General features: G+C 44.1%; 1 protein-coding gene across 1 annotated transcript in view; it reads left to right on the forward strand.

Annotated features, from left to right (window-relative positions):
• The window catches only part of LOC124803379 (protein O-mannosyl-transferase TMTC2-like), a 118879-nt gene that overhangs the window by 71895 nt on the left and 21316 nt on the right, over positions 1–25668 (forward strand). Inside the window, exon 4 of the mRNA XM_047264564.1 lies at positions 2099–2277. Coding sequence (XP_047120520.1) covers positions 2099–2277 — 179 coding nt within the window. The remainder of the gene's footprint in view (positions 1–2098; positions 2278–25668) is intronic.

Here is a 25668-nt window from a genome sequence, read left to right on the forward strand (position 1 = left end):
TACGTAATGGCATTTTGGTACTATTACTATTTTTATATATTTGACTCCTTAGCCTTAACGTAACATTTTACGTAAATCACGAACGTAGTACTTCTAACTTCCCACGCCAGATGGTGGGTATTACGTTTTTTAAAAAACCTGTGTTATACCTCATTTCATGTTATTCATATATTATTCTTTTTCATTGTCATTTTCTCTTTTACTTGTCCTGCACTCTGACAACTTATTGCCGATCTGTTTTATGTTTTGTAAGTTGGTTTTTTTTAAAAAACAATACGCCAATGTATGTTAGATCATTCCTTCCGCCTTCGTCTGATATGTGTTTTACGTACATTTTAAATTTGAATTACTTCATGATTCACAAATGCACAAGAGTTATTTTGTATTAATATCTTGCAAAACCAGTAATATTAAGTCTTCACTTTACACATGTCACATAGAGGGCGTTCCAAGCCTTGTCACACTGAGGAATGCTGAACAGGTGCATGTAAACAGCGGCCTCAGTTTATGTGATCGCTCTAAGCCTGTTGATACCAGTGCCTACCAATTTTAATTGTATAGTACAGGTATGTTCCTACATACTGTTATGTTCATACGCACATGTAGTTGTGATTTCCTGTTTTATACTCTCTGATCGTTATGTAAAATTTTTAACTTCTAGCACTGAGGATGGTCACTCCGCCTTGCCTTCCGCATAAGCCTCCCGTCCCTCTATGACCTCATTCCTTTCCCCCATCTGCTCCTATTCCTCGAACATATCTGCATCCTCTACACCTCCCGCCACCTTGATCCCCCTCACCCCCTGGTTGCTCCTCTCCTCTCCCATCCCCGCCCCCTGCCATGTCTTCACTGTTGTGTCCCCCCTACCCTCCATCTCTACACCCTTCATCTCCTTTCCTAAGGTGGCTTCCATCCCCCTCCCAGATGATGCCCTCTCTCCCTCCATTTATCAATCCTATCACCTCTGAACCTCACTACCCCTCCTTTCCTCTGTCCTTTTCCCGGGCTCCCTTCCCCCCCCCTTCCATCCTCTTTTTTCCCCACCTCCCCTCTCTCTTTCCCCTTCTCTCCCCCGAGTCCTTTGCATTTCCCTCCTCTGTCTCTTCTCATTCCCTCTCACGTCTGCCCTGCCCCTCTCCCCCCTCTTATGAGTCCTCTCACTCCTTGGCTCCCCCCCTTTAGTTTTTTCCTCCTTGTTTTTCCCCCTCCTCCAGGTCCCCTCCCCCCCTCCTTCATCTGCTTTTGGCTCGGGAGTGTCATCTTTGTGCCGTCATTTTCGTGCAGTGTTTTACAGTGAGTGTTTTACAGTGAGTGTTCCGTGTTGTGTCTTTTGGGAAGTGTTGCGAATGGCCATCATACTGTCGCTGGGTGTGATTTTTTATCTCTTGCGAACAGAAACCAGACTGTCGCCATGTTTTTTAATTGTGTGTCTACTATGTTACTTGTCTGATTCCTGTGTACTTTATTAACATTGCCAACCCCTTTTTGCTTTCTGTTTTAACTTTCCGCATTTTTTCGTCATTTTACTCTTTAAGTCACCATTTTATCGCCTGTTTTTCTTGTTTCTTTTCTTCTTCCTTTTTTTTTAAAAAAACGTCTCTAGGCTGTAGAAGAGCGTACTAATCTGCTGCCAGCCAGCCCCCTTTGGGGGGAATTGAAAATCAATAAGGAAAAAAAAAGTCACCAAGTGGCCGAAAATCGATTTTGCGGATAATAAAAACAAAAAAATACGACCAATGCTGATTCTCCTTCCAGTTCTATCCACTATTTGGTCGTGGTGCATGGAACACCCCAAGGAGTCGTCAATTTATAGGTAGGAATGATGACAAAGATAAAATAAGGGAAATCAGAGCTCGTACGGAAAGATATAGGTGTTCATTCTTCCCGCGCGCTATACGACACTGGAATAATAGAGAATTGTGAAGGTGGTTCGATGAACTCTATGCCAGGCACTTAAATGTGATTTGCAGAGCTTGCATGTAGATGTAGATGTAGAACCAGCATAAAGTGTCGAGATATTCTTCATTCCGTCGCTACAAGTGCTACGCAGATTCCCTTTGGCCGAGCCGCCACTGCAGCGGTTTTGTTGATGTGGCAGGCCAGTTCCTGTCGGGCCAGCAGCGGCACGCGGAGGCGGCTCTGCGCTTCGAGGCGGCGGCCGACCTGCTGCCCTCGCGGCTCGACCTCGCGCTGGCCGCCGCCTCCTCGCTGCGGGTGGCCGGACTCACCGGCCGCGCAGAGCGCTTCTACCGCCGCGCCGTCCAGCTGCGGCCGCAGGTAACCAATAAACACTCTTGTTTCTCGCTGTATCTACACGGTACGGCCAGGCGCTTGTTTGCAGTTGTTCTGTTGTATGACACAGCTGGCTGGATAGATTGTCCTAAAACAGGAAGCCAGCCCTCACATTAGTTGATATTTCTATTTCCAACAGTAAGATGTGGAGATATATAAAACTGTAATCAATATCAACATACCGGGTGATCAAAAAGTCTGTATAGATTTGAAAACTTAATAAATAACGGAATAATGTAGATAGATAGGTACAAATTGACACACATGCTTAGAATGACATGGGGTTTTATCAGAACCAAAAAAAAAAAAAAAAAAAAAAAAAATACAAACGTTCAAATAATGTCCGACAGACGGCGCTTCATCTGATCAGAATAGTAATAACTAGCATAACAAATCAAGACAAGGCAAAGATGATGTTCTTTACAGGAAATGCTCAATATGTCCACCAGCGCTCCTCAACAATAGCTGTAGTCGAGGAATAATGTTGTGAAGAGCACTGTAAAGCATGTCCGGAGTTATGGTGAGGCAGTGGCTTCGGATGTTGTCTTTCAGTGTCCCTAGAGACATCGGTCGATCACGATACACTTACGACTTCAGGCAACCCCAAAGCCAATAATCGCACGGACTGAGGTCTGGGCACCTGGGAGGCAAAGCATGACGAAAGTGGCAGCTGCGCACACGATCATCACCAAACGAAGCGCGCACGAGATGTTTCACGCGTCTAACAATATGGGGTGGAGCGCCTGGTTCTAATAATACCCCATGTCTTTCCAAGCATGTGTGTAAATTTTTAAGCTCTATCTCCATTATTCCATGGTTTATTAAGTTTTCAAATTTATACTGACTCTTTGATCACCCGGTATGTAACTAGCCTTTACCTTGTTGAGATCCGCTGCTATAGCCGCATGGCAGGACAGTAGTTCAATTTGTGGAAGGGGGCCAAAATGAGTGGGCATCACTTGCACTCGAACATACTACTTTATTCATTTGACAAACATTACAAGAGTAAAGAAAACATTAAGAACAGAGCAAGCCAAACATTAATGTTAGATCTTAATTCCCGGCTAAATTCGCCATTCAATCTCACGCCTCAAGGGCGAAACTTTAATTTAAAACCGGCTGAAGGCCAATCACTTAAGACTCAAAAACAAGAATTTGAATTTTAAAAGGCAGAAGGCCTCATCTTAAAACATTTCTCTAAATTAGGCTGAAGGGCCAAACAATCTCACGCCTTAATGGCAAAACAACTTTAATTTAAAATCGGCTGAAGGCCAATAACTTAAGACTCAAAAACATGAATTTGAATTTAAAAGGGAGAAGGCCTTATCATTTATTAGGCTGAAGGGCCAAACAATCTCACGCCTTGAGGGAAAAACCACTTCATTTTAAAATCAGCTAGAAGCCATACATAAATAAACAACAAGGACAAATAAGAAAAGGCAGCACATCAAACGGCGCTCAGAAGTTTCCCACGGGTCGGCCTAGAATTCAAACACTAACGCTCGTTTAGGTGAGACAGGCAGTCGGCTCAACAATTCTCAATCCGACGGCAACCCAACCGACAGACAGTCAGCGGACTAAGCGACAGAATAACTTCCGCTCCAAGCGACCAGCACACAACAGGGAGTTCAGTGAACAACGCACAAGGTATCGGCTACCACAACGAATTACGCATTCAACTGTCAAACTACACGCCGTGCTGGACAGCCAGCAAACGATGGGGAAAATACACTGCCTGAATTTACGTCAACGACCAGGGCATGTAACCGGAACGTTAACGGCCACAAGGCAGAAGATTCCGCTGGTGCACTTCAATTCAAAAATGATCAAGTTAAACTCCATAGGAAGGCGGCTAGAATTTCGCCAACTTCAAAATAAACGTTGTTGGTCGCGGGAATGTCTCAACAGCCCACAACGAAATTCAAACGACACAATGTGAACAGTTGGGGCTGGCTGGTAGATTAAGTAAATACTCAACTTTCGTGTCCAGGATCGGTGAGCCACGGAAGTCGTAGTAATGGGAACAGCACCACACACTCCGACCACGCGTGGACGCCGCCAGCGGGCCCCGGCCGACATGCGCCACGGAGACTTCCTCGCTGCACCACGCCAACCAACCAACTGCCCAGGCCCAGAAATAGTAAAAGGACCAAATATATGTCGGCCGACGAGACGACCAACCGAGCGACCAACCAACTGTCATCCTGCTCCAATATCCCTCCGTCGGACAGCTGATGTGTGTCGCGAGCAGTCGGCGAGCAGTGGCTGTCGGCGCCTCACCGGCACTCCGTCCCCGACTTCCTTGCTGCTGCGTCGCGACAGCAGTGCTGGTCCGTCCCAAACTGACTGCCAGAAACATGACGACCCAGAAACACTATTGGTCGCTTTAGAGATGGCACGAGAGTACACTTATCGATATGCGCTGGTGCTGCCACTGATGGGCAAGTACAGCAGGAAGTTAGTGACGCCATTGAAAAGAATAAGAAAACGAGGCGGCAATACAGTAATAGAAGATGACAAACAATAAATGGGATAAACACGAGCCCTGCGCGCCTCACATGTGGGTTCGCCCGCATTTTGTGTCCAACACATACGTTGAAGGCAACTTCATCTCCCCCTCTCAGTGTCACCACCTTAACGCTCTACTTGTCCACCTCCTACAGCCACATCTATCTTCACGTCGCCCTTTCCCTTTTACACCTACCTACCAACCTCCTATACCATCCACTTCCTTCATGCATCTTCCCCTCCTCCCTTCTTTCTGCCCACTTCCTCCCAAAAAAACGTTGTCCATACCCTATTCTGTCCATCTCAACCTGACCCCAGCCATGTCCATCAGAATGTTGAGTTCCTGTAATACAGTTCTACATCTACATCTACATCCAGACTCCGCAAGCCACCTGACGGTGTGTGGCGGAGGGTACCCTGAGTACCTCTATCGGTTCTGCCTTCTATTCCAGTCTCGTATTGTTCGTGGAAAGAAGGATTGTCGGTATGCTTTTGTGTGAACTCTAATCTCTCTGATTTTATCCTCATGGTCTCATCGCGAGATATACGTAGGAGGGAGCAATATACTGCTTGACTCTTCGGTGAAGGTATGTTCTCGAAACTTTAACAAAAGCCCGTACCGAGCTACTGAGCGTCTCTCTTGCAGTGTCTTCCACTGGAGTTTATCTATCATCTCCGTAACGCTTTCACGATTACTAAATGACCCTGTAACGAAGCGCGCTGCTCTCCGTTGGATCTTCTCTATCTCTTCTATCAACCCTATCTGGTACGGATCCCACACTGCTGAACAGTATTCAAGGAGTGGGCGAACAAGCGTACTGTAACCTACTTCCTTTGCTTTCGGATTGCATTTCCTTAGGATTCTTCCAATGAATCTCAGTCTGGCATCTGCTTTACCGACGATCAACTTTATATGATCATTCCATTTTAAATCACTCCTAATGCGTACTCCCAGAAAATTTACGGAATTAACTGCTTCCAGTTGCTGACCTGCTATTTTGTAGCTAAATGATAATTGATCTATCTTTCTATGTATTCGCAGCACATTACTCTTGTCTACATTGAGATTCAATTGCCATTCCCCGCACCATGCGTCAATTCGCTACAGATCGTCCTGCATTTCAGTACAATTTTCCATTGTTACAACCTCTCGATACGCCACAGCATCACCTGCAGAAAGCGTCAGTGAACTTCCGATGTCGTCCACAAGGTCATTTATGTATATTGTGAATAGCAACGGTCCTATGATACTCCCCTGCGGCACACCTGAAATCACTCCTACTTCGGAAGACTTCTCTCCATTGAGAATGACATGCTGCGTTCTGTTATCTAGGAACTCTTCAATCCAATCACACAATTGGTCTGATAGTTCATATGCTCTTACTTTGTTCATTAAACGACTGTGGGGAACTGTATCGAACGCCTTGCGGAGGTCAAGAAACACGGCATCTACCTGTGAACCCGTGTCTATGGCCCTATGAGTCTCGTGGACGAATAGCGCGAGCTTTGTTTCACACGACCGTCTTTTTCGAAACCCATGCTGATTCCTACAGAGTAGATTTCTAGTCTCCAGAAAAGTCATTATACTCGAACATAATACGTGTTCCAAAATTCTACAACTGATCGACGTTAGAGATGTAGGGCTATAGTTCTGCACATCTGTTCGACGTCCCTTCTTGAAGACAGGGATGACCTGTGCCCTTTTCCAATCCTTTGGAACGCTACGCTCTTCTAGAGACCTACGGTACACCGCTGCAAGAAGGGGGCCAGTTCCTTCGCGTACTCTGTGGAAAATCGAACTGGTATCCCATCAGGTCCAGCGGCCTTTCCTCTTTTGAGCGATTTTAAGTGTTTCTCTATCCCTCTGTCGTCTATTTCGATATTTACCATTTTGTCATCTGTGCGACAATGTAGAGAAGGAACTACAGTGCAGTCTTCCTCTGTGAAACAGCTTTGGAAAAAGACATTTAGTATTTCGGCCTTTAGTCTGTCATCCTCTGTTTCAGTACCATTTTGGTCACAGAGTGTCTGGACGTTTTGTTTTGATCCACCTACCGCTTTGACATAAGACCAAAATTTCTTAGGATTTTCTGCCAAGTCAGTACATAGAACTTTACTTTCGAATTTATTGAACGCCTCTCGCATAGCCCTCTTCACACTACGTTTCGCTTCGCGTAATTTTTGTTTGTCTGCAAGGCTTTGTCTGTGTTTATGTTTGCTGTGAAGTTCTCTTAGCTTCCGCAGCAGTTTCCTAACTCGGTTGTTGTACCACGGTGGCTCTTTTCCATCTCTTACGATCTTGCTTGGCACATACTCATCTAACGCGTATTGTACGATGTTTTTGAACTTTGTCCACTGATCCTCGACGCTATCTGTACTTGAGACAAAACTTTTGTGTTGATTCGTCAGGTACTCTGTAATCTGCTTTTTGTCACTTTTGCTAAACAAAAAAATCTTCCTACCTTTTTTAATATTTCTATTTACGGCTGAAATCATCGATGCAGTAACCGCTTTATGATCGCTGATTCCCTGCTCTGCGTTAACTGTTTCAAATAGTTCGGGTCCTTTTGTCACCAGAAGGTCTAATATGTTATCGCCGTGAGTCGGTTCTCTGTTTAACTGCTCAAGGTAGTTTTCAGATAAAGCACTTAAAAAAATTTCACTGGATTCTTTGTCCCTGCCACCCGTTATGAACGTTTCAGTCTCCCAGTCTATATCCGGCAAATTAAAATCTCCACCCAGAACTATAACATGGTGGGGAAAGCTACTCGAAATATTTTCCAAATTATCCTTCAGGTGCTCAGCCACAACAGCTGCTGAGCCAGGGGACCTATAGAGACATCCAATTACTGTGTCTGAGCCTGCTTTAACCGTGACCTTCACCCAAATTATTTCACATTTCGGATCTCCGTCAATTTCCTTGCCAAAACTTGTCCCACAACATGCTTGTCATATAGGTCAGGCTGAACATCAAGGATCTGAAAATGATGAATTTACCCCTGGCAATCAGGCCGCCTTGCAAAGCACACGAATAAAGCAGAGTGATAGTACTCAAATACGACATGCATGTTTTGCAGGGCAGCTTACATCTTGAAGCCAGGAAAACTATTTCTTGTCCCTGATATGTAGTTTGCTCTGCAAAATAGTGTGACGTGGCAGGCCAACGCTGTTCCCACACAAAATTCCTGTCGTTTAGGCAGCCAGGGGCAGGAAAAACCACGTTTTTGCCCACGTCTCCACTCCTGTTGCAGTTAGAAGGCTATAGACCGCACAGTGATGATACTTTTGATGCCTGCTGTTTCTGTAACAAACATGATAGAAATCAATCCAGGAGTTTGGGAGGATATCCTGAACATATACACATCCATACATAAAATCTGCTTTATATACATAATACCTAAATCCAAGCGTGGGTTGTACATGCACGCCGCTATAGAAAAGCAATCTATTCCTGCAGCGCGAAAGGGGTGTATAGTATGATAAACCTCCATCTCCAATCGATGAAGAAGGTGTCAGTCTGGAAATGCAGGGGTTAGTTTCTAATATGTGACTGTTGAAAGACGACATTAAGGGGCTCCGGAACGCCCTATATTTGCAATGTTAAAATAAGGCTTATAAATTACATCTTTCCTCACAAAGTATTTGAGGTAGGAAGTTGAACTTTTTACAGATTATTTATTGGAAAATGGGCTACAACTTAACACGGGATTTTACAAAATTTTAGTTCAGTTATTAAAGATGATTTTTTTTTCAATTGTAATGAAAATCCACAAAATTTTTTTCCAATTTTTTATTTATATATTCAAAAATATACAGTTTTTTTGGAAAAAGGCTGTGTTAAATTATGCAGAAGGTACTGTCTAACATTTACTGAAAGTTTGAAACAAATATGTTTGGAAGATCCTTAGAAAACATGTAATTAGTATGAGAAAATAAAAGTTTTGGGACTCGAGCGACAAAGATTGGATTAACTTTTTAGTGCATTCCAGGTCCATAGGATGGATTATCTTCATCCTCTGCAAACTCCTCCTCCAGCTTCCTCTTGTTCCTCCCCCTGTTTACTCTTGCTTGTATTTCTAGACTCTTTACAGACCTGTCTGCAGCCTGAAGGCGTTCCTTGTCTAAAGCAAGCATCGCTCGTTGTTGTGTTCGTAGATTTTGCTACCATTTTCTTCAGTTGCAGTTACTGCAACACTGTTCCAAAAGGTGGTCATGTATGAACACTTATCACATTTCAGTTGTATTTCACTAGCAAGTCCTACGTGCTTTATTATGGAGAGTTCCAGACCAACTTCACTACAATGAATACATCTTACACAGTTTGAAAAAATTCCTTTGAGAACCGACATATCAAATATTTCATTCACATCCGATTCGCCCATAAAACATTCATAGTTTTCACTCATTGAACCAAGCTTCTTCTGTTAAGTATTTTCTTTCCAACTTTGACTGCTATGGGCAGGTGTACTTGAGAGGTTAGGTTCATTCACTTGGTTATCGTCTTTATTGTTTGCAGTAATAACACATACCTTTGGCTTTCCAACATTTCTCCTTTTCTTAAAAGCCTTCAGAGGATTTCTAATAACTTTACTTTTACTCATTATTATACTTCAACAAAACAGAGACTCAAGAAACAGAATTAATTACGAATATTTTCGAGATAACGACAGAGTAAATAAACATGAAACAATCGACAATCACACCAGCGATATATATTGAACCATCACAGGTTAGCCACAACACATACTTTATCTCACATCACTAAAATGTACCTGATGAACACGGACGTTAATAATAACGCCATTTGACAGCAGTTTAACAGCGCCACAGTGGGTCACGCCCATGTAGAACACATTTCAAAAAAAAAAAATTTAAAAATAGTTGTAGTCTTCGGAATTGAATAAATTATATATCTATTAAAAGGTAATAGTCTGCAGTTTCAGAAAACGCAAAAAAGTAAAAATTGAACTTTTCATGATATTGAGCCTTTCCGGAGCCCCTTAAACCAATGAACTTCTTTTGGGAAGGTCCTGAAGCATCTAGGCACTCTGTGTGCAAGCAGTCATGATCGCCTGATGTGCTGAGTAATATTGTAAAAAGTTCCAGAAAGTAAAACAATCATCCAGAAGATCGAAGAATGTTCCAGAATATTCTGCGACATCCTAAAACGTTCGATGATGTTTGAAAACACTCTAGCATGTTTCAGTACGTTTGATAATATTCTCGAAAGTTCCATTACCATCGGTATCTATTTGTTGTATAATCTTAGAACATACCTTCAACTCCAAGTCAGTGAGACCAGCATGGAGTCTAAAAATATCGATCGTACCAAATTCAACTCACACTTTCCTCCCGTGTCATGCTGAAAGCTTTACATCAAGGCAGTCAGGTAGACGCAGTATTTCTTGATTTCCGTCAAACATTTGACTCAGAACCACGTCTGTTTACTATCAAAAGTACGCTCATGTGGGGTATTAAGATACATTTCTGATGGACTGAGGATTTTTTGGAAGGGAGAGTGCAGCATGTTATCTTGCTTGGCCCGAGACTCATCGTCTGATGTAGAAGTAACAGTGGGTGTGCCCAGGGAGGTGTATTGCGATCCTTGCTGTTCATTTTCTACTTTAATGACCGTCTGAACTATATTAATAGTAACCTCAGTCTTTCTGCAGCTGATAGAGTTGTCTATAATGATATACTGTCTGAGAGATGCTGCGTAAGTATTCAGTCAGATGTCGATGGGATGTCAAATTTGTCCAAATAGAGGCTATTTACTTTAAGTGTTCAGGAACGTAAAATTTTGCACTTCACAAAAATGCAGTTTCCTATGGCTAAAATATCAGTGGGTCGCGGTTGGAATCAGCCAACTACTACAACTACATGGATGTAACATTTTTTAGGCGTAGTCGTGGGTGAAGCAGATGGTAGACATGTTTATTGATAGAATACTGGATAAGTGCAGTCAGTCTACAAAGGAGATTGTTTATATTTCTCTCACACGACCCATTCCAGAATAAGGTCCAGGTGTGTGAGATCCGTAAATAGGACTAACCGTGGATACTGAACGTAAACAGAGAAGAGCAGCACGAATAGTCACGTGTGTTTTTGACCCAAGGCGGGGTGTCAGAAAGACGGTGAAGAAACTCAACTGGCAGACTTTAAGATAGATGTGAAATATCAGGAGAAAGCTTACGTACAAAGTTTCATGAACCGGTTGTAATGACGACAACTTTCCACGTATTGCTCCCATAGGGATCATGAGGACAAAAGATTCCGATTAATTACAGTACTCATAGAGGCATTTACATAATCATTCTCCCTGTGTTCGATGCGCGAATGAAACTGAAGAAAACCTGATAACTGGTTCAACCCTCTGCCACGCAGTTCACAGTGGCAAAGTACTGATATACACTGATGGAATGATAATTTCACATCACCCAATGGTAATTATTGTAGAGTAATGAAGTTTATGGAATAAATTTGTCTAGAAAACATATTTAAGTGATCAATATTGCAAGCAAGGTTAATGTAAGCACGAGGTAAGCCACCGCAGAGGTGAAATGGTGGTACATCAGTAACTGGCGTAACCACTAGAATGTTGCCTGCAAGCTCGCAAATGTGCTTGCACTGCATTTTACAGGTGATCGATGTCAGTTTGTGGAACGGAGTTCCATGCCTGGTGCACTTGGTTGGTCAACCCAGGAACGGCTAATGCCGTTTGTGGATGATGCTAGAGCTGTCGTCCGATGGTGCCTCATTTGCGTTCGGTTGGGGACAGATCTGATGATCGAACTGACCGAGGTAACATGTCGAAATTCTATGGAGCATGTTGGATTACAACGGTTGAGTGTGGGCGAGCGTTATCCTGTTGGAAAACACTTCTGAAATGCTGTTCTTGAACGGCAGCACAATAGATCAAATCACCAGGTTGACGTACAAATTTGCAGTGAGAGTGCGAGGGATAAGCACGAGCGTGTTCTTGCTGTCATAAGAAATCGGATACCAGACCATAACTTCAAGTGTAGGCATAATGTACCTAGCACAGCCATCACTGGGACCAGCTTTCATTAGAAAGCGCAAAAGACCTGCACCGTGCCCTACAATGAACTCTCGTTTGGCACCACTGAAGCTGCAAATGGTGATGGTTTGTGGTCAGTGGACAGCACGGTACAGTGTTCTGGCTCGGTGCTGTCTTTGACGTAATCAATTTGTAACTGTTCGTTGTGTCGCTGTGGTGTCAACTGCTGCTCAAATTCCTGCTGCCAACGCAGTACGATGCGACAGAACCACACGCCGAACACGATGGTCTTCCCTCTCCGTGGCCGTCCAGAGCCCAGTCTCCTTGCGACCCTACCTTACCGTGGCCACAGTGGTCAGCAATCATGTACTCCTACCAAGTCTTTCTGCAGTATCGCAGAAAAAACTTCCAGCAACTCGTAGCCATATTACACGGCCTTCCCAAACACAGTCAGGTGTAGATAATGGCTTCTTTGTCGCCGTAAAGGCATTTTTGACTAACATCAAATCACCACGTCGAATATCGAAGGTAACTAACTCTCCCGACCGTTACTTCCGTGTATTTAAAGCAAACCTGATTTGCATCCTCATAGAGACGGTACTAGAGCCATTCTCACGCGACTGGCGCGAAATTTGAATAGACACCATCTCTTAGATGTAGTACCACACCAACCGACTTTCGGTTATGTTGTACAATTCCTTGTTGGTTGGTTGGTTGTTTTGGGGAAGAAGACCAGACAGCGAGGTCATCGGTCTCATCGGATTAGGAAACGAAGTCGGCAGTGCCCTTTGAAAGGAACCATCCAGGCATTTGCCTGGAGCGATTTAGGGAAATCACGGAAAACCTAAATCAGGATGGCCGGACGCGGGATTGAACCGTCGTCCTCCCGAATGCGAGTCCAGTGTCTAACCACTGCGCCACCTCGCTCGGTACAATTCCTTGTAAATGTAGCTGTAGAAGTAGATATGCTCCAGTTCGGATTGGTGTATGTGGGCACTGGTGAGACCATGTGTCCTTATATTTTTGGAAATCGATTAGAGTGGTTCAAGGTTCAAAATGGTTCAAATGGCTCTGAGCACTATGGGACTCAACTGCTGAGGTCATTAGTCCCCTAGAACTTAGAACTAGTTAAACCTAACTAACCTAAGGACATCACAAATATCCATGCCCGAGGCAGGATTCGAACCTGCGACCGTAGCGGTCTTGCGGTTCCAGACTGCAGCGCCTTTAACCGCACGGCCACTTCGGCCGGCAGTGGTTCAAGGAAAAGTGAAAATGATACACAGTGAAATAAGCTTTTGTGAAAGTGAATTTCGTGAAGTACTGAACATTGTATTACACGAATTTTAGCGTGGTAAACAAGATTAACATTTATCAAAGTGACTACACGTAAAAAAAGGACGTCTTGGCGAGTGGCGAATGGGAAAGCTGAACACAGAACAGTGATAAAGTAAGCATTTCACGAGAATGAATAGATTGAGAGAAAACACATGAAGTACGCAATTAGAATTGAGGAGAGAATAGAGTGAGATAAAAAAAATGGCTCTGAGCACTATGGGACTTAACATCTATGGTCATGAGTCCCCTAGAACTTAGAACTACTTAAACCTAACTAACCTAAGGACAGCACACAACACCCAGCCATCACGAGGCAGAGAAAATCCGTGACCCCGCCGGGAATCGAACCCGGGAACCCGGGCGTGGGAAGCGAAAACGCTACCGCACGACCACGAGATGCAGGCAGAGTGAGATACTTAGCAAACTGACAGAGGGAAGTTGCTGATGAAACAATATTGTGAAATACACTAAGTAGTGTTACAATGAGTGAAGTTCATGAAAGACAAAGACCGCAAGCGCAGAAAAAAAAAAACATTTGTGTATGAGAAGTGCAAACGCAGAAGCAATGATTACAGTTTGGCAGATGGATCATTCCGTTATGATCCCATTTCAGAGCACAATAGACAGAATCACGTTATCAGTTCAATCATGCTAAAAATTCTTTAGAGAAACACCAGGAATGTAGCAAGAGGGGAAAAATTCTATTAGCACCGCTGGAGTTGCTAATAGAATGCTTGCATGTCTAAAAGAACTTTGCATCATAATTCATAATAACACAGGCACTGCAGTATCGTAATTATTAATTTATTCCATTTGTCGAGCATGTCTCTACCCATATTAACCTATGGGAACTATCTGCTTCAGTTTCGCTATAGGGTAAACTAATTATAACAACAATAAACACCGCACCACCAGTACTATTTACTCTATCCATTCCGAACATCGTTAGATCCTTTCTGTAAGTTTTGGTTATCTCCGGCTTTTGCCAGTTTTCAGTATGTATAACGATTGTAGCTTCAGCGTTTCCTGTTAGCGCTCGGATCTCTGGATATTTCCCAACACAGCTATAACAATTTAGCACTATAATACCTATGGTTCCTACGTCAACCCTTTGTACCCTTTGAACCGCATTTTGCTCTTCCCCGAGACCCTCTAAGCTAAAAAAATCGCCTAGTAAACTCCATACAATCCCCGCTACCCTTGTAACCGCCTCCTGTGTGTAATGCACCCTTCACCTGTTAAGGGTAACTCGATACCTTACGGCGCAAGTTAAGGGATCTGCAACCGTCACTGTCGGAGAACCCTCTGAGCCTGTGATTCAGACCATCCACTCGGTTCTTTAACAAAGATCCGCAATGGGTCCTGTCGACGATGCTACGGATGGTGAGCTCTGCCTTCACCTTGCAAGCAGGACGGATAGTCTTTAACAATAGCCGCAGCCGGAAGGTGTGGCCGAGCGGTTCTAGGCGCTTCAGTCTGGAACGACGCTACGGTCGCAGGTTCGAATCCTGCCTCGGGCATGGATGTGTGTGACGTCCTTAGTTAGGTTTAAGTAGTTCTAAGTGCTAGGGGACTGATGACCTCAGAAGTTAAGTCCTTTAGTGCTCAGAGCCATTTGAACTATTTTTGAGTAATATCCTCCCGACACCACAGAGAATCTCTTCTGATCGAAACCGACACACATCGTTAGCACGTTAGCACCGACATGAGCCACTGCTTGCAGTTGGCTGCACCCTGTGCTCTTCACGGTATCCTGAAGGACCCAATGCACGTTGGGGTGGCTCTTCGATGTATGAAAAGAGGGCACACTGGATTTCCTCCCCTGCTAAGCAGCCGTCTGATCTGCATAAAATGATAAATGATTTAACTACTTGGTCGGTGCGATATAACTTGCAACAGAAAGCCCAATGTGCTCTCTTCTGTACAACTACCTTACACCAGCATTTTGCTTAAATATTCATTTGTATTATTCTCATAATGTGGATGTAGTTATCAGACACAGACTGTAAGAGAATACCCGTAAGGGTGTAGTTATAGTGAGAAAAGGAAGAAGAAAAGATTCGTCTAAGAATGTAAGAAAACTATGGACTTCCTAAAAGTGGATACGGACCCAGATGCCCAAAGTACTTATGCACAGCTTTGCCAACACTCATAAAATATCCGTCGGTATAAATAAGTTGCGCCTTCGTGGGATAACTTTTCTTTCGGTTCTTTGCTTTTGACGACACATTTTAAATAGTGTTTTGGAGAAGGATTTAACAATTTCTTGAACACCGACATATTATAAGAGCCTTGAATAAACGCTTAACAACTTCTCTCTGCGAAAACTTCGACGGTCGTTTTATTTAACATCGCTGGTGAAACTCAGTTATTCTCATGGCGGGCGAAGCGCCTAAAAATAGAATAGCGCAGTCTGGAAACGTAGTGCGCTTCCCCTCGCCCGTTGGAGTGTGAGAACGGCCGGTTAGGGACGCTCGCCGTGTTTGGTCTGGCGTGGTGGGTAATTCGATTAGAGGCGCGTTTGTAGCGCGCGGTGCGCTGCGGTGGAGAATACCGGCGAGCCGTGACTGACCGCGCCGCTGTCGCTGTATCCACTGCACGGCCAGCGAGGCTGCGTAATGACCACAAACAGCCGCACGTAAGAGCGCTCAGCCCGTCGTGTCGCCTGAGAAACTACACTACTGGCCATTAAAATTGCTACACCAAGAAGAAATGCAGATGATAAACGGGTATTCATGACAAAAATATATTGTACTAGAACTTACATGTGATTACATTTTCACGCAATTTGGGTGCATAGATCCTGAGAAATCAGTACCCAGAACAACCACCTCTGGCCGTAATAACGGCCTTGATACGCCTGGGCGTTGAGTCAAACAGAGTTTGGATGGCGTGCACAGGTACAGCTGCCCATGCAGCTTCAACACGATACCACAGTTCATCAAGAGTAGTGACTGGCGTATTGTGACGAGCCAGTTTCTCGGCCACCATTGACCAGACGTTTTCAGTTGGTGAGAGATCTGGAGAATGTGCTGGCCAGGGCAGCAGTAGAACATTTTCTGTATCCAGAATGGCCCGTACAGGACCTGCAACATGCGGTCGTGCATTATCCTGCTGAAATGTCGGATTTCTCAGGGATCGAATGAAGGGTAGCGCCACGGGTCGTAACACATCTGAAATGTAACGTCCACTGTTCAAAGTGCCGTCAATGCGAACAAGAGGTAACCGAGGCGTGTAACCGATGGCACCCCATACCATCACGCCAGGTGATACGCCAGTATGGCGATGACGAATACACGCTTCCAATGTGCGTTCACCGCGATGTCGTCAAAAACGGATGCGACCATCATGATGGTGTAAACACAACCTGGATTCATCCGAAACAATGACGTTTTGCCATTGGTGCACCCAGGTTCGTCGTCGAGTACACCATCGCAGGCACTCCTGTCTATGATGCAGCGTCAAGGGTAACTGCAGCGATGGTCTCCGATCTGATAGTCCATGCTGCTGCAAACGTCGTCTAACTGTTCGTGCAGATGGTTGTTGTCTTGCAAACGTCCCTATCAATTGTCTCTGGGATCGAGACGTGGCTGCACGATCCGCTACAGCCATGCGGATAAAATGCCTGTCTCTCGACTGCTAGTGATGCGATGCCGTTGGGAACCGCAAGGGCGTTCCGTATTACCCTCCTGAACCCACCCATTCCATATTCTGCTAACAGTTATTGGATGTCGACCAACGCGAGCAGCAATGTTGCGATACGATAAACCGCAATCACGATAGGCTACAATCCGACATTTATCAAAGTCGGAAACGTGATGGTACACATTTCTCCTCCTTACACAAGGCATCACAACAATGTTTCCCCAGCAACGCCGGTCAAGTGCTGTTTGTGTATCAGAAATCGGTTGGAAACTTTCGTCATGTCAGCACGTTGTAGGTGTCGCCACCGGCGCCAACCTTGTGTGAATGGTCTGAAAAGATAATCATTCGCATATCACAGCATCTTCTTCCTGTCGGTTAAATTTCGCGTCTGTAGCACGTCATCTTCGTGGTGTAGCAATTTTAATGGAGAGTAGTGTATGTGATGATGAAAAAGAACTATAGTATCAGTTGGATGATATGAATGTGATAAATTTTTCACGATTAGTATGTATCACGGGGTGTTAAGTCAGTTTCTAATGCTTTGAAAGTGTAGTAGCTTTCTGCGTGGCAGACGATCACGTGGTTCAAGTGAGGGGAGACCAGTATCTCCAGCTTGCGCCCTATCACCGGAAAAACTATGATTTCTTATCAAGTCTTGGCCGTATTTTGTCGAAATCGTCTCTGCTTTCGGTGGTTTCTAAAGTAATTTAAAGTGATTAATTAAGGTACTGGACAGAAATTAGAGCACACAGAGGAAATTTAGCATTAAACTATATCTCTTTATTACTGAGCTGCTAAAATGGTCACACGCTCACCGGCTTCCAGGGGGATAAAAATTTAGATTTTCGATAATTCATACATTGTGTCTCTCCTAAGAGACGTCGGCAGCATTTTCTCTGGTGTTTCGTAAGATACCTGCAATTTAGTTTCTGCATTGCGCATCTGGGAAAAGATCAAACAGATAATGTTCATCACGCCTTTCGTGTGACGTCCATTGTTGACAGAAACCGTCGGTCTGTTTGCCGCTGCAAAAAAAAAAAAAAAAAAAAAAAAAATTGAACTGTGAATTGGGACTTTAGATGCCCATTCGACATCTAGATGTACAACAACGTGATTATTCTGCTATTCACAATAAAGTGCCTGGCAGGGGGTTCAATGAACCACCTTCAAGCTGTCTCTCTACCGTTCCACTTTCGAACGGCACGCGGGAAAAACGAGCACTTAAATTTTTCTGTGCGAGCCCTGTTTTCTCTTATTTTATTATGATGATCATTCCTCCCTATGTGGGTTGGTGCCAACAGAATGTTTTCGCAATCGGAGGAGAAAACTGGGTATTGAAATTTCATGAGAAGATCCCGTCGCAACAAAAAACGCCTTTATTTTAATGATTGCCACTCCGAATCACGTATCATGTCTGTGAAAAACAGAGCGCTCACAAATCAGTCTGATGCGCCAATTGTTTTACCAAAATGTGTTAACAATCACCGTGAAAGGGTAAGAGCAACCATTACTCCAGTAGTGAAAGCACCGCCCTGGCCCCCACTGACTGCTTCCAGTACCTGTATGCACCAGCGGTGGTCAGTCGCTGCTGGAATACTGCGTTATCCTTCGTGTTTCATTGACCCTGTTAATACAAAAATTTGAGGTTTGTCAGTGACAGCGTAATTCTGTCAGAGACAGCAAAGGACGAGTAGCTGAACAGAATGCACAGTCTCTTGACAGGAGTATATAAGATGAACCTTAACAAAAGCATGCATGGATATGGAATGTAGATGCATTGGATCAGGTAATGCTGATGAAATTATACTAGGAAAGTATGTGAATTTTGCTATTTGGACATCAAAATAACAAATGATGGCCGAAGTAGAGAAGATATACAATGTAGACTGGCAATGACACGAAAAGCGTTTCGGAAGATGAGAAACTTAACATCGAATATAGATTCTACTGTCACGAAAAAAAAAAAAAAAAAGTGAGAAAAAAAATGGCTCTGAGCACTATGCGACTTAACTTCTGAGGTCATCAGTCGCCTAGCACTTATAACTACTTAAACCTAACTAACATAAGGATATCACACACATCCATGCCCGAGGCAGGATTCGAACCTGCGACCGTAGCGGTCGATTCCAGACTGTAGCGCCTAGAACCGCACGGCCAATCCGGCCGGCCGTGCAGCTTCTCTAGAATAAATTATAATTAAGTGAAACCCTCAGCTGCCGACAGGTGTTGTTGATACACCCTTATGGGGACAGATTAAATGGATGTGCAAGTATCTATTAGGCACATTACGTATGTAGATTGTGGACAGTTAGAAATGTGGGTCTCACGGGAAGCGTGCAAGGGATAAGTCCCTGCAGTCGTGTTATTCATCTGTGTCCTCGGTTTCTCAGATGAATAGAGCGTCTGGCTAGAGGAAGGGATCGGTTGGTAGGACACATTCTGATACACCAGGCGATACCAAATTAGTGTTGGAGGGGAGTGTGGGGGATAAAGAACGTAGAGGGAGATAAAGACATGAATACCGCATGCAGATTCAAAAGATGTAAGTTAAAGTAGTTATTTAGTTATTCGGAAATGAAATTTGCACATGATAGCGTAACATCAAGAGTCGCACCAAAGCAGTCTTCAAACAGAGACCACAACAGCAACAAAACAAATGTCGCACTAGACTCATGAGGCACAGCTCTATCGAATGGGCACGTAAAATTCCACTTTAAAAAGCGGTTTGTTTGTTATGGCAAACAAACCGTCGCTTTGAGTCGACACTCGGCGTCACTTGAAAGACATGACGAACAATATTTGTTTGGACTGATTCGAGATGCACGTTGCTAAAACGATATTGCAACTATATGCTGAAGTACCAGGCAAAATACACCTGATGACTCTTACAAGGGAACCTCCCCATCGCACCCCCCTCAGATTTAGTTATAAGTTGGCACAGTGGATAGGCCTTGAAAAACTGAACACAGATCAATCGAGAAAACAGGAAGAAGTTGTGTGGAACTATGAAAAAATAAGCAAAATATACAAACTGAGTAGTCCATGTGCAACATAGGCAACAACAAGGAGTGAGCAAGCTCAGGAGTGCCGTGATCTCGTGGTTAGCGTTTGCAGCTGCGGAACGAGAGGTCCATGATTCAAACCTTCCCGCGGGTAAAAAGTTTAACTTTCTATTTTCAGTTTATGTGACAAACGCTTATATTTTCATCACTTTTTTGGGAGTGATTATCACATCCACAAGAAAACCTAAATCGGGCAAGGTAGAAGAATCTTTTTACCCATTCGCCAAGTGTACAAGTTAGGTGGGTCGACAACATATTCCTGTCATGTGACGCACATGCCGTCACCAGTGTCGTATAGAATATATCAGACGTGTTTTCCTGTGGAGGAATCGGTTAGCCTATGACCTTGCGATCAAATGTTTTCGGTTCTCATTGGACAGGCACGTCCTATCGTCTACTAATCGCACGGTTTTGCGGTGCGGTCGCAAAACACAGACACTAAACTTATTACAGTGAACAGAGACGTCAATGAACGAACGGACAGATCATAACTTTGCGAAAATAAAAAAAGTAAACTTTTCTCCCGAGGGAAGACTTGAACCAATGACCTCTCATTCCGCAGTTGCTCACGCTGACCACGAGACCACGGCGCTCCTGAGCTCATATTACCCTTGATGTTGCCTATCTTGGACATGGACTACTCAGTTTGTATATTTTGCTTATTTTTTCATAGTTCCACACAACTTCTTCCTGTTTTCTAGACTGATCTGTGTTTAGTTTTTCAAGGCCTATCCACTGTGACAACTTATAACTAAATCTGAGGGGGATACGATGGGGAGGTTCCCTTGTTAGGAGGCCGGCCGCTGTGACAGAGTGGTTCTAGGCCCTTCAGTCCGGAACCGCGCTGCTGCTACGGTTGCAGGTTCGAATCCTGCCTGGGGTATGGATGTGTGTTATGTCCTTAGGTTAATTAGCTTTAAGTAGTTCCAAGTCTAGGGGACTGATGACCTGAGGTGTTAAGTCCCATAGTGCTTAGAGCCATAACTCTTAGGAGGAGCGCCAGTTTTAATTATGGCCCTAAATTAAAATTTATAATGCTGTCATAATCTTCACATTAAGATGCGTAATCTTACATAAAGGTTTAACACAGTATGGTAGTAGAGTTAAAAACTGTGCATATGTCTTGAAACACAATTACTACTGGCGCGTATATCACCCAGACTATATTCGTCCAATAATTGACAATTACAGTACTTATCGACCTCCAACAACTTTACACGTATCTTCAAACTTTTCGGAACTTTTTGATGGTAACAACCCCCACAAAACGATGAAAGGAAAAAGGTTTATCGTTTAATACATTTCCACAGTTAATGCAGTAAAACTTCATTATCAGGAATTGCGTCTAAACTTACAGGGTAGCGCACGATAAGTCACCTGATTTGTTTCATGAATAACACATTGGTTGTGGAAAAGATCTGTAATGTATTGATGTAGAACTAAAGAATACAGCGTGGAAACACAGCCTAATAAATCACACGTTCAATATGACAGCCGTTTTGGTTTCCAATCTCTTCAAGTCGCACATGTGCTTTTGTGACGACTCTCCGACACTAATGTTTTGGAATGGCACGGCATAACTCCACATTGATGGCCTTAAGTTGCACTCCATTTTCAGGTGTTCTGTGGTGCACCTTCTCTTTAAGGAACCCCCAAAGGAAGAGCTCACATGGACTGTGAGGCGACCACATTCGTCCTCCTGCATAACGTTCTGGAAATCTATTTGACAATACCCTAAGGCCAAGTCTTCTGTGCAGGAAATCAAGCACAACGTTGGCAGTATGGGGGCGTGCTCCATCCTGCATGAACCATTGTGTCTGCAATGGAAGACATGAGGCCATGAGGAAATAACTGGTTTCGCACCAAGTGTAAATAGCGTTCACCGTTTACTGTAGCATCGAAGAACAACGGACCTATGGTTCCATGGCTTGATATCGTGACCCAAACGCACACTTTCTCCTCGTAGGTGTCTTTCGTGTGGATTATTCGAGGAGGTTCACATGGCCAGAATCGAACATTATGTTTGTCCACAACTCCGTTCATGTAGAAATAAGTTTCGTCAGAAAACCATGCGTTGTGTACATCTGCCTCTTGGTCTTGCTCGATTGCCGACCTTGCAAACTGCAGTCCCTGCTCCTTATCTCTGGCAATAAGTACCGACTCTTCTTGTTGATTTACTCGGACTACGCTTCAAATCCACTTGTACTGCATGTTTTGCGGCGAACGTACGGTACGTGCATGTGGCCGCTAACACTACAAAATCGATCCAGTACCATCAAATTTTTTATGTAATCTGCATATTGCCTGTGGGCCGGGAGCCCCCCGTGTGCCTAAATGAGCACGAAACCTTCTCTGTGTCAGTGTAACGCTGTTGGTCGCCGCGACGGTAACACAGTCTTCGTTTTCTGTGCGACGGTCAACCGTCCTCTGTCCGACTTCGCGGGAAAGTGAAATGGCGGACTCACAATGGAAGCGATGAACTCGCAACGACATCTAGCGTAATCTCCATGAACTGCACGAAGTTGAGTGCACCATTTTGAAGCTATTGCCCATATAGTATACTTGTAGGATCAAAATTCAATCGGGTGACTTGTCGTGTATCACCCTGTATTACTAATGTACTGCTAACTCTATTTGCAACAGAGTTAATGAGGCGTGACGTCATAAACAATGAGGCACCGACACGTAAAATGGATGTTTTATATGTGGGAGTTCGATTCTTGTCTCATCGTATGGTATTCCTACAATGGAGAGACTGATTTTGGACATGACTTGTACACTACCGGCCATTAAAATTGCCATTAAAATTGATACACCAAGAAGAAATGCAGATGATAAACGGGTATTCATTAGACAAATATATTATACTAGAACTGACATGTGATTACATTTTCACGTAATTTGGGTGCATAGGTCCTGAGAAATCAGTACCCAGAACAACCACCTCTGGCTGTAACAACGGCCTTGATACGCCTGGGCATTGAGTCAAACAGAGCTTGGATGGCGTGTACAGGTACAGCTGCCCATGCAGCTTCAACACGGTACCACAGTTCATTAAGAGTAGTGACTGGTGTATTGTGACGAGCCAGTTGCTCGGCCACCATTGACCAGACGTTTTCAGTTGGTGAGAGATCTGGAGAATGTACTGGCGAGGACAGCAGTCCAACATTTTCTGTATCCAGAAAGGCCTGTATGGGACCTGCAACATGCAGTCGTGCATTATCCTGCTGAAATGTAGGGTTTCGCATGGATCGAATGAAGGGTAGCGCCACGGGTCGTAACACATCTGAAATGTAACGTCCACTGTTCAATGTACCGCCAATGCGAACAAGACGTGACCAAGACGTGTAACCAATGGCACCCCATACCATCACGCCAGGTGATACGCCAGTATGGCGATGACGAATACAGGCTTCCAATGTGCGTTCACCGCGATGTCGCCAAACACAACGACCATCATGATGCTGTAAACAAAACCTGGATTCATTCGAAAAAATGACTTTTGCCATTCGTGCACCCAGGTTCGTCGTTGAGTACACCATCGCAGGCGCCCCTGTCTGTGATGCAGCGTCAAGGGTAACCGCAGCCACGGTCTCCGACCTGATAGTCCATGCTGCTGCAAACGTCGTCGAACTGTTTGTGCAGATGGTTGTTGTCTTGCAAACGTCCCCATCTATTGACAGAGGGATCGAGAAGTGGCTGCACGCTCCGTTACAGCCATGCGGATAAGATGCCTGTCACCTCGACTGCTCGTGATACGAGGCCGTTAGGATCCAGCACGGCGTTCCGTATTACCCTCCTGAACCCATCGATTCCATATTCTGCTAACAGTCATTGAATCTCGACCAACGAGAGCAGCAGTGTCGCGATACGATGAACCGCAATCGCGATAGGCTACAATCCGATCTTTATCAAAGTCGGAAACGTGATGGTACGCATTTCTCCTCCTTACACGAGGCATCACAACAACGTTTCACCAGGCAACGCCGGCCAACTGCTGTTTGTGTGTGAGCAATCGGTTGGAAACTTTCGTCATGTCAGCACGTTGTAGGTGTCGCCACCGGCGCCAACCTTTTGTGAATGCTGTGAAAAGCTCATCATTTGCATATCACAGCATCTTCTTCCCGTCGGTTAAATTTCGCGTCTGTAGCACGTCATCTGCGTGGTGTGGCAGTTTAATGGCCAGTAGTGTATATAGTCTGAGTATTTTAAAGTCTGGCGTGCTGATGCAAAATCTTTTGCAGCACCACTTGAAAATGGTCCAAAGGCCAAAACTGCAGTTGTAAAGTAAATAATTTCTGCAGTCAAAAGCGAATATGATGTCCTTTAAAAATTCTACATGACTGTGAATCCCGACCATGAGAATATGATTTTAATTAACTGGGGTCTCTAACGTCGTTATTTGATCGCACATCGCTTATGTACATGTTTCCGGGCATGACGAGGTTGGCTTGAGTTGCAGTGATACTGAACTACTCATAAAAGCAAGAGAAAAGAGTCCTATTAACATTGATCTACAAGTGTGTAACTTGTGAGATTGGACAATTGTATGCTTAACTTAAAAGCTGAGTACGTTACTCAGTTGAAAAGTTCACTGTGATGTTTTGTGATGAACTTCACTTCTTAGTTTATTGTTTTGGAGGTGGTTTTTTACTTCACAAGAACCAGACGGTTTCATTCTAACGTACCTTTTCTTCACAACATTAACAGGTAACTATGTACACTTTGGTTATAGTAATGTACCCACATTTTCTAATTGTGTTTTACTTGGACCTTCTCTAACCGACGTGTAATTTCTAGGCGTTACAAACTCCTTCCGAAGAAGGATTCTAATAAGGTTGTATTATGGAACTGATTGACTTACATTTTTCATCAAATATTTTCAACCATCAGTTCCGGGCTCCAGTAAATATACCACGCTATGGCAGTTAAAATTGGTGATGCTGACGTGACAACAAGAATTCGTGACGACAGGCGAAACCATGCCCGAGGATCGACTGGAAGCTGATGAGGTTAACATCAAAATTCTATCTATTAGAAGTGAAGTTTGGTTCAGTCAAGTAGAGGCACAATTCAGCGTTGCAAAAATGTTACAGAAGAGGCTAAATTTAACCATCTAGTGTCACAATTAGAACCGAAATAGATTGAGAATATTTGCGACAGTCCAGAATGGAATTTTCACTCTGCAACGGAGAAACTTTCTGGTAGATTAAAACTGTGTACTGGACCGAGGCCCGATATCGGGACCTTTGCCTTTCAAGGGCAAGTGCTCCACCACCCTTTGTTTCGTTATTGTTCGTTGCATTTGTTTTCGGGGGACGTTCCATGATACTCTTCCAAGTTCGTCGTTAATCCTTTCACTCAGTTTTTTTATTACAGAGGGTAGCTAACCCTCTGACCGAACACGCTGAGCTACGGTGCTGGCTATCATCTGAGCTACCCAGGCACGACTCACGACCCGTCCTCACAGCCTTACTTTCCCCAGTACCTAATCTCCTACCTTCCAAACTCACAGAAGCTCTCCTTATTCAGGACATTACTTGCAGCACGGAAGTGAATAAATATGCGTTGGCTAAGGAACGTCCGCTGAACATATTCAAAGAATGCGAAGAAAGGGCATTAAGAGACTAATCACAGGAATTCATTTGGGAGACCTGAAACCTATCCTTTTATTAAGCTTGTGATGCAAGCCTTTGGAGGAGTTAATGTGCCGGATAGGTCCTTAAGAAACTGTGCCTAGGTAAAACTCCGGATACCGTCAAGAATATTTCAGTTGTCAGTGAAGAGGGACTCGAAGAAGAGAAT

This window comes from Schistocerca piceifrons, chromosome 6 (genome assembly GCF_021461385.2).
Source record: "Schistocerca piceifrons isolate TAMUIC-IGC-003096 chromosome 6, iqSchPice1.1, whole genome shotgun sequence".
NCBI lineage: Eukaryota > Metazoa > Arthropoda > Insecta > Orthoptera > Acrididae > Schistocerca > Schistocerca piceifrons.